At 49.1% G+C, this 17,350-nt stretch overlaps 5 protein-coding genes across 5 annotated transcripts; all 5 read left to right on the forward strand.

The window, feature by feature from the left end:
• Nucleotides 1–4,595: 4,595 nt before the first annotated feature.
• Nucleotides 4,596–5,174, forward strand: EsH8_VII_000965 (uncharacterized protein; the record flags this gene model as incomplete). The annotated part of the gene is made up of 1 exon (XM_083271098.1): nt 4,596–5,174. The coding sequence occupies one exon, from the start codon at nt 4,596–4,598 to the stop codon at nt 5,172–5,174; it is 579 nt and encodes a 192-aa protein (XP_083128655.1).
• A 673-nt stretch (nt 5,175–5,847) lies between these two features.
• EsH8_VII_000966 (uncharacterized protein) lies at nt 5,848–6,376 on the forward strand (the record flags this gene model as incomplete). The annotated part of the gene is made up of 2 exons (XM_083271099.1): nt 5,848–6,269; nt 6,331–6,376. The coding sequence occupies 2 exons, from the start codon at nt 5,848–5,850 to the stop codon at nt 6,374–6,376; spliced, it is 468 nt and encodes a 155-aa protein (XP_083128656.1).
• Nucleotides 6,377–10,426: 4,050 nt separating this feature from the next.
• Nucleotides 10,427–11,230, forward strand: EsH8_VII_000967 (uncharacterized protein; the record flags this gene model as incomplete). Its single annotated transcript, XM_083271100.1, has 2 exons — nt 10,427–10,624; nt 10,724–11,230. 2 exons carry the CDS (start codon nt 10,427–10,429, stop codon nt 11,228–11,230), a joined length of 705 nt encoding a protein of 234 aa, XP_083128657.1.
• A 617-nt stretch (nt 11,231–11,847) lies between these two features.
• Nucleotides 11,848–12,732, forward strand: EsH8_VII_000968 (uncharacterized protein; the record flags this gene model as incomplete). Its single annotated transcript, XM_083271101.1, has 1 exon — nt 11,848–12,732. The coding sequence occupies one exon, from the start codon at nt 11,848–11,850 to the stop codon at nt 12,730–12,732; it is 885 nt and encodes a 294-aa protein (XP_083128658.1).
• Nucleotides 12,733–14,849: 2,117 nt separating this feature from the next.
• Nucleotides 14,850–16,622, forward strand: EsH8_VII_000969 (HET domain-containing protein; the record flags this gene model as incomplete). Its single annotated transcript, XM_083271102.1, has 2 exons — nt 14,850–16,468; nt 16,538–16,622. 2 exons carry the CDS (start codon nt 14,850–14,852, stop codon nt 16,620–16,622), a joined length of 1,704 nt encoding a protein of 567 aa, XP_083128659.1.
• Between the last annotated feature and the right edge of the window lie 728 nt (nt 16,623–17,350).

A 17,350-nucleotide genomic window follows, 5' to 3' on the forward strand; every position in this document is an offset into this window, starting at 1 on the left:
CACCATTGAGACACGAGCTATTCGTCCATCCGATAAACGATTCTTGCGGTGAGACTGACCATCTGAAGCTGTTCACTTCCTACTCAAGGACCATTTAGACCGTGGCGTTGGAGCGACTTCAACTTACGACTTTCTTGGGAAGAATGTGGCGGAGTACCTGCGGAGTAAGCATATAGATATTCCCGTGAAGTTCCTCAAACGTGGAAAGATCTAGAGGCTCGCCAAGATTGTAGTCAACAGTCCATCGTAATACGCATTTATAAAGCAGAGCTCTGCCCAACATTAAATCTAAATTTATTTGTCTTATTTGCACATCAAGATCATTGACATGTCCTCTTTTGAGATAATTCAAGACTTATTAAGCGTTGTTCACCATTTTTTACTGTTGGCGAGGTTGATCTATGTCGCCATTTCACACCCAGGGGTGGCTCCAAATGAGTAAGAAGGCAGAGTAACAGCACGTGACATAATTAGAGACGTTGAAAGGCGTGTATGGTTTATGCGGTACTGCGCGGAACCACTGAAGACAAAGCTACTGAAAGTATCTCAGCGCTACAACAGAGGAGCGCCCAATAAGGGACTGCGGGGCGCAACTGACTTGATGAAAGGTTCGAATAACATGGATGCGCTTCCCGGGTATTGGCAATCCGGATATGTGGCGGTACAGATAAGATCCATCTTTAGCTTTCGCTGCCGCAGTGATCTCACTTTCCTTATCTCCATATTTACCTTTAGGGCCATTGGCAGTCTAGTTCTCTTACCCCAGAAGCAGCAAATCTTTTATTTGCGTCATTCAAACTCCGCGGGGTATTTTAGAACCAATGACACCTCGTTATATCTTGATGTTGTGCCTTGGGTAACCCCATATCCGGGTACGTCTATCCAGATACAGCTTGTCAAATACAACGATTATGATTAGCATCAACAACGCCGATAACAAATGACAGTAACAATACTACATCCAACTTGCCCAAACGTTTCTTATCTATCACGAATGATATGTTGTATTGACGCCAGTTTCTGGTTTCTTGACCCATAATCAATGATGGCATTTATCCTAGGCGCTATACTTTGCTTTACCGGAACCCAAGCTCGTTTCCAATCAAGATCCCCATCTGGTGGTATCTCTAATGATGGGAGAGGTACATTCGCGAGATAAGCAGTCACAATGATGCAGCGAGTTGTGGATATAGTGTTGCATCAAAAATGGTGGCTTTCGGGTCGTGCTGCAAACCCCATATCAAACTCCCAGCCGCAAGTTCACTTTTTGGGCCTGGAGCAACAAGGGTGACTTCGAGTATATAAAGAATGATCAGCGCCACATACCCATGATTTACTGTTCAGGTTCAAGTAAAGGGCAACGGCGGATTTGTTCAACAGCAAGACACTTCCACCGCGAGCGGCCACTTCCAACATGACGAACCATCAGACATCGTACAATATAGCGGTATGTTTCCAGCGGTACACTACTCCCTGGTCGTATGCACTTTTTTTCGTGGCTTTCTTTTCATTTCAACAAGCTATTTTTCGAGTCGAATCACTAATAATAACCTGGTTCAGATCATTCTTTTCGCAACGTTAGGCAGTTTGACCTATGGATACTCAACATCTATCATTGCAACAACTCTTGGGCAGCCGACATTCAAAGATTATTTTCGCCTCAACAATGCTGGCTCCTCAGCACCTATTACTGGCGGTCTAAATGGGTTATACCAGGCGGGGGGTCTTTTGGGCGTTCTTTCTACCGCTTGGGCGTCCGATAAATATGGTCGTAAGATGTCTATTGGAGTTTACTCTCTCATTAGTATATTCGGTGGCGCTTTGCAAGCTGGTTCTGTCCATATGAGTATGCTAATGATTGCACGAGCAATTACGGGACTGGGCATTGGTAAGTCATTCCATGATATCATGTGAAATTTCTGTTATGGATGCGATATTGATACAATTGCAGGCGGACTAGTCATTTCTGTTCCTGTCTGGCAAAGTGAGGTTGCTTCAGCGGCTACTCGTGGCTTCCTCGTGGGCCTCCACGGTAAGAAATCGGATGCAACTTTTAGTATTACGAAGCAATTAACCTGTATCAGGTGTATTCATTTTGGTGGGATACTCGCTTGCCAGCTGGATTGGTGTTGGCTTCTACTTTGTCAACCTTCGCGGGGCTCAGTGGCGGATTCCACTAGCTCTACAAGTTCTTCCCCCACTTGCCCTTGTTTGTGGAATCAAACGACTTCCTGAATCACCTAGATGGTGTAAGAACCCTTTTCATCTACCCCCACTGCAAGTTACAGTAGCTGAGTTATGCCAGTGATCATCAACAACAGACAGCCAGAGGCCATGAGCATTCTTGAGAAACTTCACGACAACGGCACACCTGGAAGTAAGGACTACGTCCAACACGAATTCAATGCTATCTGTGTCCAGATTGAAACCGATCGCAGTCATCAATCTTCGTGGGCTTCATTATTCAGAGTTCACTCATATCGCAAACGCCTGTTTGTTGGTTTCGTAACCATGTTTGGCGCTCAATGCACTGGCACTCAGATAATTAACAGTAAGCCACAGGTATGAATTTCAATCGGGAGGCACGAGAGTATTGACAACATATCTTTCTAAATAGACTATGGTCCTAGTCTCTACGCCAGTATGGGCTTCGACGAGAAAAACCAGCTCATTCTAACCGCGGGGTGGATAACAATGGGCGTACTCTGCAATTACATCAACGCCAAGCTACTTGATTGGATAGGACGAAGACTCTGCATGGGTAAGTGACTGTCCTCCAAACCGGCATTGGACTTATTTCAAGCTAATGACTGTGAATGATTGCAGTAATCGGCCTAGCTGGCACATCTGTCGCTCTGCTAGGCGAAGCAATTATGATTCTCCTCTACCAGGGCACAGATAATCGTGCCGGCAACGCAGCAGCGGTATTCTTCTTATTCCTGCATCTCTTTTTGTGAGTTACACTTTATATCTGCCGCCCATGAGAGCCCATTCGATATCGATGTATGATTCAAGGGAAATTCATATAATAACCGTGGGTTTCGGTTTCTAGTTACGGCGGTTGTGTTGATGCATCAACATATGTGTATGCGTCAGAGATTTGGCCTACACATATTAGATCTAAAGGAGCGGCTGCATCAACCAGTGGCATGTTCCTCTCGTCTCTGATATTACTCACTGTATCGCCCACAGCTTTTGACGCGATTGGATGGAGATACTACTTGGTATTCATGAGCCTGACTATCGTTGCTGCTGTTGTTTTTGCAGTGTTCTTCCCAGAGGTACAAGGACCCAGATCTTTCAATATTTTACTCTCATCGCTGACTCGGTCACAGACAAAAGGCAAGACTTTAGAGCAAATTGGAGCTATTTTCGGAGATGATAATACTGTAGTTTTGGACGGAGAAAAGTCCGAAGCCAACTCATCGGCTGGAGGTGTCGTCAAGGCCTAGGACTAGGTTAACCCTACCTCTAACAATCCAACTTTAAGGAGTAAACAAATTGGGGATCTCAGTGGAAACTTTTGCCCCGTTTAGCCAGAAGAGGCACATAATGAGTAGTTCACAGTTGGATCCAGATACTCTGAACCGAGAATGAGTCCTTTCGGGATCAAACTGTAATACTGTGATGGCCATAACAAACCACATTTTATTAAATCTTATACAAGATTGAGATAATTTTGACCGAACATTGGAGTTGACCAGCCTGCTCAATTGTATAGGGCGAATTGTCCTGTATTTAGCCCGCGAGACGAGCAGGAATGAACAACATTACGTCACACTACTGAAACTTTAACGGGGACGAAGGATGTCACATAATGTAACTGAAGGGCAACATTACGTCTAATCGTTAAAGACAGATGACTTCTCCAATAGGCTTTAGCTGTGGATCCTTTGGGTCTGCTGTGGCCAGGTAGTTCCATCGCGAAGCACGCCTGTTTTCAAGCATAAACGTGAAACCCGGTTATCACAGTTGTCATTAGTAAACAACAGTGGGAGCAGCGTTATTGTGGCAAAAAAAAGACTAAAGAAATTCATGGCTAGTCGGGGTTTGCTAGCCCGCGAATCGCCGACATATAAAAAGCTTGGTCCCCTCGTCCAATGTTGACGCCAAAGCACCTGCACCACCTGGGCACTTGGGGAAACCCTCGAGTCACGGCAACCAAACCATGTTGGAACAAAATCCGGTTGATTGGCTGTGGATGTTTTTCCTGCTGACGACAGATCGGCTGTACGAGGTTTCGAGTGCGGGGGTGAGCGGACATCCATCCCACTCGGGTCCTCGCCCAGCCGACCGCGGCCGGACTTATTGATGAAAACCCGAAATTCCCGGCCACTTTGAGCAACCCGACCGGGACTTGTCACATGAGACAATTTAAATCACATGGTTGACCTTTTTTTTTTATCAAGCCCGGTTGCTAACTGTGGCGAGATTGTATGAAACGCATTCAGCTCCAGGATGGAATTTGCCTATTGTGCCTCAGCCTTCAAAACGCTTGCTTCCCCCGCCGCATTCTTCAACGCCATAATAGCTAAACTACATTCAAAAATTTTACAGCAAGTCAGACGGAATCATCACACTCCAAATTTAACAACATGGCTCAGAAGGCGCCAATCGGGGTTTGCAGGCCCTCTGAACTAGCACACTTCGTACTCCGAACCAAGGAACCAAAGAGATTGGTCAACTTTTATCAGAATTTCCTCAATGCCAAGATTACTCACTCAAACGAACTCATATCATTTCTCACTTGGGACCACGAACATCACCGCCTGGCCATACTGTACGATCCGGAGGCCGTGTCAAGACAAGACAACACAGTTGGCATGGACCACTTCGCTCTGACTTTCGACTCGTTGGACGACCTGCTGCAATCCTACAAGGCACGTAAGGAAATGGGGATTGAACCCATTTACTGCATGAACCATGGCATGTCAACCAGCATGTATTATAGAGATCCAGACGGCAACAAGATTGAGACTCAAGTCGATGCGTTCGAAAAGCCAGAGGATGCTATTGCATTCATGATGAGTGCTGAATTTGCTCAAGATCCTCGAGGGCCTCGGTTTGACCCGGAAGAGTTTCTCAAGAGGTTTGAAGCAGGGGAGGATGGGAATAATCTAATGCAACGAGCTGCTGTTGTCCGGACCAACCAAGGAGTCCAGGCATCTACTTAATGCGCTTGCTCTACTGACGGGGAGCGGAAGCAGGATATGCGAAGCTGGAATTATTGGTTGTGCAGTGATTAAAGTTTCTATCGAGAGACGACTACAATATTAATAAAAACCTATTAAACCTAAGCTTACGATGCTCTTCGTGGCGTTCGCTCTCGCCGCATTCACAGCGACCCGGCCCCGCTCCGCCTCCGAGTGCCGACCGGAAGCAAATTGTGGGAGAAGCTCCATGCGGAGTTGCGGGAATGGCGCCCCGTCCGCACAGCGTGGATTGCCTCTGCTATGAAACCCACGTCCCTGCTTAGTGAAGGTTTGATTGCGTCCTTGGCTTTTCGCTTCAATCCGAACTGGCCATCCACAAGTCAATGAAGCTTATAGCACATAGCACAAGCTAATCTCAAACCAATAGGAGTACGGCTGCGAGTCCATACCTTAGGGGATCTGGGCGACTCTTGGAGGAAGCAACACCCACTAGCTTGATTGAAGGTTGTCAATCCCTGCACTGCTGCCTGGAAACCACGTCAGAGAATTTCCAGATTGAGAAGGACTGTAATGGCTATATCTCGACTCAGGACGACGATGGTACCCATTTAAACACGCCTTTGACTTCTAAGCGATAATCCGTACTTTAAAGCAAACGAGGCATCGTGCATCGTTGAACACGCCTCTCTCCGCCATGGCTAGATATATCGCTGCACACCAGAATCCTCAGGGTCCGGGAGACGCGAGACCCACCGCATTGCAAATCATCGAAGATGAAGGACTCACGGGTAACGGACTGTCGGGAAAGACTGCACTTGTGACAGGAGCGAACAGAGGCATTGGGCTTGAAACGGCGCGGGCTCTACATGCAGCCGGTGCAACTGTCTTCCTGGGCGTCAGAGACCTTAAAAGTGGCCGGGAGGCTGTGGAAGATATCACCGCGACTTCAGATCCAGACAGTGGTGCCCGGCTTCAGCTCCTTGAGATGTCTCTTGACTCCCTCACCTCTGTGCGCAACGCGGCACAAACCCTCCTCTCCAAAACCAATAACAAGATCAACATCCTTGCCCTCAACGCAGGAGTCATGGCGTGTCCCAAGAGCAGCACCATCGACGGGTTCGAGACACATTTCGCGACGAACCATCTAGGCCATTTTCTCCTCTTTCGGCTGCTGCAGCCAGCGCTACTGGCCTCTTCATCCCCTTCCTTCAACTCTCGCGTAGTCTCCGTCACTTCGTCTCTCCATCGGCTTGGCCCGATCGACTTCACCGACTTGAATTACGATGGCCTACCTTATCATCCAATGAGAGCCTACGCAAGGTCAAAAACGGCCAACATTTACTTGGCTAACGAAATTGAGCGTCGATTTGGGGAAAGGGGGCTCCATGCGCTTTCAGTGCACCCAGGCAGCGTTTTGACCATGATTTCTCGATACATGGAGGATGAACCGCTGAAGATTCCGGAGGGAGATTGGGGGGAGATCCGACATTTAAAGAACGCGGCCCAGGGAGCGGCAACGAGTGTTCTTGCGGCGGTTAGTGCAGAGTGGGAAGGGAGGGGAGGGCGATATCTCGCTGATTGTATCGAGCACGGCCCAGCGATTGATTCTTCTTCTCAGATGGACATGGGCCACGCTTCATGGGCCTTTGATGAGGAGAAAGGCGACGAATTGTGGGAGGAGTCTTGCAATATGATTGGGTTTGAGAACGGGGCTGAAGCTCCGTGTCAGCTAATAAGGAAGGTATCTCACTAGTATCCCACAAGATCATATTAAGCGTCTAATAGAGTCACTGCAGCGGCGCTTACGTGCAGTAAATGCTGCACAGGGTTGGTACAAACGTACTGATCAGCAAACTCAAGGCTTTATTTTCACTATGGTTTCGCTATATAGAAATAAAAATTGATGGTTTTCTGCTAAGGAGCAATTGCGTGGTAAAATGCGATAGGTTGGCATCAGTGGGCTTGTTCTCAGACTTTTGGGTACCACTGTAACCTCGCTATTATCTATTAGCAGAAACACTACTGTTAGATATCTAATTGTAATAGCGGAATATTATAAACTACCTTGTTTTACAGTAGATATATAGACTAGGGGAATTTCGCCTTATTATTCTTGAGGCTTTAGGTTTAGTGATTACCGCACGTACAATTTCTTGCGCTCGTAATGTTTATTTGAACGCCACCTTTATGGAGAGTTCAGCGAGACCTAGGTAGGCAGCAAGAGGAAAACAGGGAACCTTTAGTAAGATTTTCCGACTGCGTTTGAGGGGCTCGATGGCGCTTGTAGGGAAATATTAAAAGGACAGAAAATACGGAACGACCTCTGGCTTGCATCTTCTCACCACCAACAAAAAAGCTCAGATCGAAGCACTTGCTACCCGCTTCCCGACTTCTTCTGCCTACAACATCTTTTGCCATTATGATGCAGCTCTCATCTCACAGAGCCTTGCAGCACATCGCCATCCAAGCAGAAGGCATAAGAAATCCTCGCTGGACACGTCTTTCACTGGAGCTCCGACGCATGATCTTGCAATCTTTAGCTAACGTCTTGACTTCTGAAGAACTCCCTATCGCCATTTACGCAAGTGTTTCGAGAGAATGGCAGAGCCTTTTCGAACCGTTGCTCTGGCAGAAGTTGACCTTCCGGCCCTGGATTTCAAAGTCGAACTTTCAAGGCTTTCGCGAGGCTATCCAAAGTCATCAAAGATCTCTCATTAAGACCATCTCCCTTTATCTGAGAATGGAAGAATACCTTTGCCATCGATGCCTCCGGGAGGTCGGAGGCCAACATACACTTATCGAGAGAGAGAGGGTACTTTTTGAAAATTTAGAAGAGCTCCTCTCTATTCTTGCTCTTTGGACCGAAGATATACCCAAAAGTGGTATTTCACTTGAACTAAGCGGTATCTTGGTTCCGAATGCAGGCGATCGGAAGTTAGTATCCAGGCGTGGTCGCCGTCGTTGTGTCCACCGTCGATCACCCGCCGTTCTAGATTTATTCGCGGAAATCCGTAGTATCAACAGTGTCATCAGGAAACAAGGGCCTGTTGAGCTGGTTCCTAGTATCACCGCAATTTCCATCAGCCCAACAATCTCTTGGAGCTGTTCGTCTATCCTACTCTTTCACCTCCGCGACAGCTTTCCGTGCCTTCAGCGACTCGATTTTGAACAACAGCTGGGAACGACGCAAATACTCCAACAAGCAATCGGAAACAGAGTCGCCTTCTCGATTGCACATCGAGTTCCTTCTATGCAGAGGCTATCCATCTGGGAGCCTCGGTCCAAATTGATATCTGAAGCTCAAAGTCAAAGTGACTCCGAGAAAGCAAACGGGGTAGCAGCTGTGCTTCAGACTGCGGTTCTCACCAGCTTTCATCTTAAGGAACTGGCAATTACATATGTTATCGACGCGAGGAATTTCTTCTCCCAGTTCAACTTTTTAATTTCATCGGGCGAGGCATTACCTTCTTGCATGCTTGAGCGTCTAGTTCTCAGCTGCCAACTTGGGCGACTGCCTGTTAGTCCTATAGAGGTAGATTGTCTATTTGTCGCAGCAAGTCAAGCAGCTACATGTATGCCTTGTTTGAAGATATTGGAAGTATGGAGTCCTGGTATCGGAGAAGGGTTCTTTTTCAGATACGAGGTCAAGGAGAGCGAAATCAATCTCACGATGGCTGCGACTTGGCAATTCGACATCATGTCTTGGCAATATGGTCGAGGGAATAAGGCTTTACGAGCATGGGAGGACGTAGCGAGCCGACATACAGACCGAAGGTTCAACTGTGCCATTGAGAGCATCGACGCGGTGGCTCTACCCAAGCTGTACAGTATTTGCAGGCGTCTGAAATCGTTCAAATTCATTCGAAAATGGAGAAGTTGTTGAACGGGTAGAGTTTGAACCCATTAAGTGGGAAGAAAGTTTCAGAAGAGTACAATTTCCTTGAACACGTGCGATGATGTCTTTGCTAGTGAGGCAGTTTCATTTTGTCATGAAGAGAAACAGGCAGACCCTAATGTTGGTGCCGAAGAAAAAACGTCGGGCAAGTTAGCCTCGCCTGAGAGCTTTAGGTGAAGACGATAAATGAAGAGAACTGATTTCAGACGCAACAACACGTTTCGCATAGTGTGCTTTCCATGTCTCCAGGTGCTCCCATCGACAACAAAGGGCATAGTGTTCAAGCGCCGACTGCAGGACACGTTCATGAAGTTAGATCTGACCTGGATCGTTCCATATTCCAGGGGACGATTAGCATGGCGTCTCGTTAGTTCAGTTTTCCACTGCAGTGGCTGTGCGGCACAGCTGATATACGGCCCTCAACATCAAGTTCAAGTCTAGTCCACCTTGCAGCCGCATTTGGTATCGTACCATCAGCAACAAATAAAACACTGTAAGAACTGGGCATTGTCACAGCCTGGGATGCTTGCTTGTTGAAATTAGGCTCTAGCTTGCCTTGCCAACCTAGACGATCCCATGGCAACGAGTGCCAGGGCTGCAGTTGTCATTTGATATTCCAGTACCGATTAGTCCAGCAGGTTGAGCTGGGCGCTAAGCTTGCATGAATCTCACTCGAAAATACGGCGCCATTTTTTGCTCCACCACCCAGCTGAATGATATTGATTACCGATCCATGATCGAGGCTCTGGGACTGCGATCCCAAATTCCCTCATGATCTATACTTTCCTGATGTCTTCCCTACTGCAACACCATTCATAAAAGTTCTCTCTTAACACAGTCAAGTACATATATCAAAGGTCTTACAATATATCTCTTAATAGTAATAACATGCTTTGCCATAGGCCTTTTGTCATTCATCTAGGCAGTGCGATCTATCAAAAACATCTAATTCGGTGCTGACGGCCGCCCCGGTGAGTCTACGGTCCCCCTCCGGCTTCCTGTCCCTGACAACGACCCTGATATTTGGATTGGACTGTGGTGGCTTGGCTTCCATAAAGCTACCACCAAGGTCGTTGAAACCCCCGTTTTCCATCTGCTCCTGCACGTTCCCATGACGATGTGGATAGTCAAGGGCGTTGCTTCCAGCCCAGAGAAAGGGGAGATGTGACAGTTGCAAGAGCCATTCAATAATTCTTGCATGCGAGTCATAAGATTGGAAGAGCTGTGATGGCAACTCGGTCCATGCCACGTGACCTGAGCAGCTTTCCCACAATAGCAGAGGCAGCAGCGTTAGAGATGCACACATAAGGAGGAGCGTCCCATGAAAAAAATTGAAAGCAGGAAAGACCATGGCTGCAGTGCAGGCGACTCCTTTTGAATGACCATTGATGGTTATAACGACGTTCCCTTTCTCTCTTTGTCAATCATCATCGTCACCATCGTCACCCATCCTATCTCTCTCTTTTCTGCCTGTGCCAACAAGGACGACAAGGACGACAAGGACGACAAGGACGACAAGGACGACAAGGACGACAGAGACGACGACAACAGCGATGATCCACCTCACCACCAACCAGTAGAAGGAGCTGACCGCCCTCAACACCCAGCATGCCCAGCAGCAGCAGGAGCGCGAGGCTGCAACCTCGCCTGGGTGACTAGATTGGCCTGCCGTTAGGCTGGCTACCCGCCACCTCCGCCTCTGCCTCCCTCCTCTCCGGCTGCTTCTCCTCCCTCTCCCCCTCCTCCATCTCCGGCGTCTCCTCCAGCTCCCGCCGCTGCCGCCCCCGTCCCCTCCGCCGCCATCCTCCCTAGCAAGGAGGAGGACGACGACGAAGAGGCCTTCGTCGCGCCCGGCGATGACGACAACGATGACGACGCCGGAGCCGAAGCCGGCCCCGTCGTCATCAGCTGCTTGGTATGGTGCGCCCCCCTTGGGCTCCTTCTAGACTTCGGCGAGTTCATCTGCGGCGACTCTGATGAGGAGGAGGAGGACCTGGAGAGAATCCTCGCCCTAGGCCCGGCCCTCGACCGCTTCCGAGAGCTGGCGAGGTTGCGCGCCGTCTGCGGCCGCAGGGGCTTAGGTCTCGACCGCCCCGACGACGACGACGACGACGACGACGATGAAGAGGACCTCAGGGAGGAGATCGACAATTTCGAGCACATCTTTAACAACAAGAACTAAGTAAGTTATCCCTTTTGTCTTCATTTTTCCGTCAATTATTTCAAGAATACAAGCTGACAATTAAGAGGGTTTTGTAATGAGAACGCCGGCCGCCTGCGATAATCAGATGTTACGCTGACCCTGAGTGACCGCTTATATATTCTATCAGTAATAGACGAGAGTAAGCAAACCACGTCCTGCTCACAGTACTCACCCATGTGCTAACGTGGACCAGGCGGCGCACACATCAATATACTCGTCTACAGTCCTGGATATACCAATTCCAACTTTCAAGTCGTTGTAGCGGAAGTTTCCGTTGGACCTCCCCCCAATGCCAAGGCTGTTGGGTCGTCAAATCCTCGACGCCCAGCACTGCAGGTATGAGCAAGGTAGTGTGTTTGCCTGCTCCGCTGCGCCCCCAACCAGCACCAACACCAACAACAACCATCAATTTTAATTATAAATAGAACCTGAATCACATGTTTTGTGACTGTACAACTTAATTTTAAATAAATTACGTTCAGGTCATGCCCCCTTCTTTTCGCATCAGATCTGGGATAAAACCCCCAGCCTAGCCAACCGCAAATTTCTGCCACATTACCAACACAAACTGAAGAACCAACTGGATCGCGACAACTATGGGTAAGCCTGCCAAAGCTGAGATCGATTCTGCCTTGTCAGGCGAAGGCAACATCAGCATTCCACCGCCACCTTACACACCGAATGATGCTGTTACAGCTTCGCAAAGTTCTACTGCCCAACTTGGCCTCTCGCTAGCCCCAGGCAACGCCAAAGTCCCTGTTGGCCCACATGTTTCTCTGTACCACCCAATTCCCCGTGCTTTGAGTGTATACCCACAGATGAAGTTTACCCGCACCGCTCATCTCGGCAACAGTACCAACCACAAACTCTACGCCATCTCGAGCTACATTATTTCTGCTGGTGGCAAGTACGACGGCAAACCATGCCTGATCCTCCACAACGGTCCTAGCAACAAAGATACTGCCTTAGCCACGGTTGGCGAGGAGCCGAACTGGACTTTGGCGTCAACTGCCAGCGTCATTACACTGCCACCGCTGAACTACGTGGTCGGCGCAGCCGCAACAGCTGAGGGACAAGCATCTATCGGAGTCACGGAGATAATGCGCTCGGGAATATTCGACCACCAGGTGACCTTCTGGTTTCGTTTCTCTATTGAAGTGGACCAGGGTGGCATGCTCCACCGCGAGGACTTCGAATGGCAGAAAGCGAACGAGAATGAAATGGATGGCGCTAAGGCGGTCTTTAAACTTGTTCGACTCAATTCAGGAACCCCCCGAAACAGCGGAACTGATAATGATCTGCAAGACGCTGGACTTGTTGCTATTGTTGGATTCAAGGGTACATTGTCCTGGAATAAACCATTCAGGTTTGAGTTTGTAGGAGAGGGTGCAACTGGTGATATGGGAGATCGATGGGCTATCATGGCACTTACTACAGCCTTGAGGATTTGGTTTCTTCATATTCAAGGGAGAGTACGTTGAGGGGCGTGAGAACTCTTTTTGTTTACCCTTCTAGGTGATACTGGGTTAATTGGTTTGGCCTGGAGAGATTGGGGAGACAATATCGTCTCTCTGTCGATTTAGGTCAGAGACCAAGAAGAATATGCGCACTAAGGTATAAACCTCCAGACATCAGAATTTATTTCAACTCACGAGATGAATGTTGAGTTTCAGCTTTCTTTAAAGTGCACTTATTTTATGTATACCGTGTTAACTCTTCTTCCTACTTCGTTTATGTCTGGTGATACCATCTTTTCTGGCAGCTACCCTCCTGTGGTCGTCCTAATCTTTGCTCTCTGAGACCACACACACCTGACTATGCGAGCCATGCTGCCAATCTGTCCACCCTTTTTAAGGTATATAGACAAGACAAGGCTGTGTAAGCATGTCCGGTACAAGCAAGTCTCCGTACACAAGGCGCGAAGACGAGTCATAATAATAAGCCTATGTGACGAGAGAGAGTTCACAGCGGGCATAAAAGATTTGTAGGGAAAAGTGTCTTGTATTCTCTGTAAGTGAAATACGGACAAAGAGCCCGTATAAGTAGGATTCTTGTGAGCTGGTTACGTGCAGGCGCACCGGACATGTGCGCCGCCAGGTGCTACAGCCAAAGGAAATCTTAGCAGAATGAAGCTATCGTGACAGGCTAGTTGTTGGAGACAACAAGCCTTATTGTACTTGTCTGCCTACTTGGCCACGTTACCTTCACACAATGTGACAAGAGGCTAGAGCTCGTTTCACCGCTGATACACACTATCACAACCAAGCCTTTCGCCAGAGATATTCAATGATACTTTTCGATCATGCATAAGGCTGTGACTCTCAAAGCGGTAGCCTATAACTTGGTTTTGCTTGAAAGCTCGGTATCTGTGCTGCTCGGTAGTGACTGCTTGATCAAAACATTTTCCCCGACCCCAGCCCCTCATTTTACCCCTTTCTTCTTTTCTTCTTCTTGCTCTTATTCTCCTTAAACCTGAAATTGCCTTTGTATTCCAAAAGTATTACCCTTGGACTTTGGTTACACTGACTCGTTTAGCCTTTCCCCTGACTGGAATCATATAAATCCTCTAAATCTCGATTTCCTCTTTTCCCCCTATCAGTGGTGCAGTTATGGTACCTTAGCAGTCTGGGCCACTGTAGCATGTTCTTGATATAGTGTATTTCATATTCTTTCACTAGTATATTAAACTCTCGTTAAAGTGCACTCAAGAAAGTACGGATGAAATACCCTATGTCCGTAAGTAGTACATTGCGCTCCAGAGGAACAGACCTTCTAGCAGCCGTTGCGGGTCTCACATAGGAACATGGACTGCAATGGGGAGCCGTGCGGAGAGCGGGCCAAGATGTTGAAGTGACACAAGCACAATATGTGAGAAAAAAAGCAATGCAGGCGATAGGGCAAACAGTGAAATATTGGGCTCAATATTGAAGCAGGACTATAATACAAAGACAAGCCAATACAGGTGGAGTTAAGTGTACTTGACCTTCCCCTGGCGAAGGTATGCCAATTGAGAACGTAGGATAATGCATCTCAGCAGTTGAGGGCCATGGAGCCCATGATGGTTTGTCACATGTAGCTCTATCTCCCTGGAGCGAATACCCAATTGCCTCTTGTCTGAAGTTGTATTTTAGATTGCTGTGCTGCAGACTTTTAGTTGTTGAGGCAGCAGACTTTTTTTTCTCATGCTAGCTATACACCGGATTCACGTTTAAATTCATATGCGCGGGAACCGGATTGGGCTAAGAGGGGCCGGCATTCAAGTTGTCAAACCAGGTGCAGGGAACCCCTGGAAAATAAATGCACGAGGTTGGCTAACTGGATTCAGCACATCGCGGCATGTTCATTAGGCACCAAAATAAACTCAACGAAGAACAGCGCATTGCTCAATTCGGTAGGCGCTCTACCTTCCAATTGTCATTTCCATTGAATGGCAAGGTTTCGTCTCCCGGATTAGTCAAACGGCGCGATGCGCTCGTTGGCCCACAATGCACACCACTATGCGAGAGAACTTCCCGCAAAGGGATGGTTCCGACTGCTCAAGGTTCAGCCGTCGACTGTCCCCTCTCACCCGCTCATTTGCCGTCTTGAAGCGCAAAGGATGGCCAATACGGACCCCTACGAGGCTCTCTCCTACACTTGGGGGGAGGAGAGTGCCAGTGTTCCCGTCAGCATCAACGATAACTCGTTCTTGATCCGCAAAAACCTGCATGCTGCGCTCCTTGCGCTCCGGCGCAGAGATCGAGAACGGGCTCTCTGGGTCGATGCCATCTGCATCAACCAGGGAAAGGAAACCGAGAGGAACCACCAGGTTTGGCAGATGAAGGGAATATACGCCAACGCTTCCCGCGTCAAAGTCTGGCTGGGAGATGCAACGGATGGATCAGACCGTGGCATGGACCTGCTCCAAACTTTCGCGCAGATACCACCCACGACAACAGGCCAGCACATCCGATCGGTCCAAGATTTTGTTTCGTTCTACAGGCCCTTTCTATCGCTAGGTGACTCGCCGGAAACATTCAGAAGCCTCGAAGAGATTTTCGAGCTGCTGAGAAGACCGTGGTGGACCAGAATCTGGACGCTTCAAGAAAGCGTGCTGGGCCAAGAGACCGACTGCATATGCGGCACGAAGAAGGTCCCCATCAACGGCTTCTCGCAGTTCTCCGCTTTTGTCGCTCTTGCTGTCAATTTTGGCATGTGGCGTGGCCCCTCCGTCGACTCGACCATCCAGCTCCGCAACGCCAAGTGGATGGGGACCTTGCGGAGGTTTATGAGAAAGGAAGGAAAAATCAGCCTCAGGAGCGCGGTGAGCGCGTCTTGGAATCGCGCCTCGTCCGATCCGAAAGACAAGATCATGGGTCTCCTGGGCCTCATTGACCCGCAGGCTGGTCGGGCACCAGATTATCGATGGCCCGTCGAGAAAATCTACCAGAGGGCGTTTTTTGCCTTGCTGAAGGAGACAAAGGGCCTTTACTACTGGGGCATCATGTCAGAGCGGCCAGAAGATAGGAACCCGAAGTTGCCAAGCTGGGTGCCCGACTTCGAGATCCATTCGTCCGCCGGCAGCGATAGCCTGGCGGCGCTTTCGAAATGGAATGTACCCTACAACGCCTCTCTGGTTAGGAACAAAAACCTGGACTTTCAAGGGACTACAGAGGAAGACGGCTCCCTTCTCGTACTCGACGGTGTTTTAGTCGACCGGGTACAGACAGTTGGCTGCAAGGCCCCGGGATGGGAGACACTTGACGATACGTCAGCAAGGGGCGAGGAATGGAGAGATAACATGAAGACAACACTCCAAGATTGGCGGTCCGTGGCAAATTCGGCAGCGCATCCGTATCTCACGGACGAGTCCCGCGATTTGGCGTTCTGGAGAACGATTTTGGTTGACCTTAAGCAAGGGGCGTTTCCAAGGCCGCGCAAGGCCTTGGGACCCCAGCGTCTTGACATTCAGAACATGGAGTGGTTACTGAGTCTCGAGTCCAAGGAGACCTTGGACCAGCTGCTGGCGACTTGGGAGGACGCGTGCAAGCCAGGCTTCCGGCAGCTTCGCCTCATTGAGCAGCTGAACAGAAGATTTTTCGTTACCTCTCAGGGCCACTTCGGCTTGGGCCCCCCCTCGCTGCTGGCCGAGGACGCAGTTTGCATCCTCCGCGGTGGTCCTGTCGCCTACGCTCTCCGCAAGTCGGCCAGGGATCGCTGGAGATATGTTGGAGAATGGTGAGTCACCTCATGCCTAACCTGCTGTCTTTGAAAATTGAGTGAGACTCGAGCTGATCACAGGCGAAGTTATTTGCACGGAGTCATGGACGGCGAGGTAATCACAAAGGCTGAAACGGGAGAGAACTCGTTCCAGACGTTCCGAATAGAGTAGGGGCGGTACCAATAAGCAAGATTAGAGGCCGGTCTTGGCTCACAGCGGCTTCAAAAGCACACCGCTATGTGTGCACTCCGGTTGATGTGTCCAGCAAGCGATGGACGTCCTTGCAGACAGCACTTGTGCTGAATTGTGCGTCGTCTGCGCGTTTCGTTTCCCTCCTGCAATACATCCTCGGCTAGGTGTTGTGGAAATTACAGCCACAATAGATGACATAACCATCTGCAGAAGACAAAAACAACGCCAGCTCACTCGTATGACGAGATGGGGGGATCGTCAACCCATTCCAAGAACTCAGGGCAGGACATGTGCAGGCTGTTGTGGCTGGGCGTAACAGCATCAGCCAAGACTTTTTGGCAGGCCTTCAGTGGCTTGAGCGCGCGATGGACTGCCATCGACCCCTGCTAGAGAGCCGAAACCAAACCCAAGACACGGCTGACTCTCCTTTGTATGGTGCACCGACTGATTCAGAGTGACGTCAGAGGGAACAGGGACTTGGCAGCGCGTCGCGACATTCTCCCGCCCTCTCACCATTCAGGTACGACCTACGTAGTTTGGCGTTGCAGCCCCCAAGGGGTAACATCCAGCCTAGGACGGAGATGATGGACGCAAATGGATGACAAGAATGTGCATTTGGCTTATTAGGTGCCTTTGCGCTGTCCACATTTGTCTGGTCTTCCATCACACTTTTGCTTTCTCTGTGCTTCGACTAACAACCGTCATTA

Source organism: Colletotrichum jinshuiense, chromosome 7 (genome assembly GCF_051148585.1).
Source record: "Colletotrichum jinshuiense chromosome 7, complete sequence".
Lineage (NCBI taxonomy): Eukaryota > Fungi > Ascomycota > Sordariomycetes > Glomerellales > Glomerellaceae > Colletotrichum > Colletotrichum jinshuiense.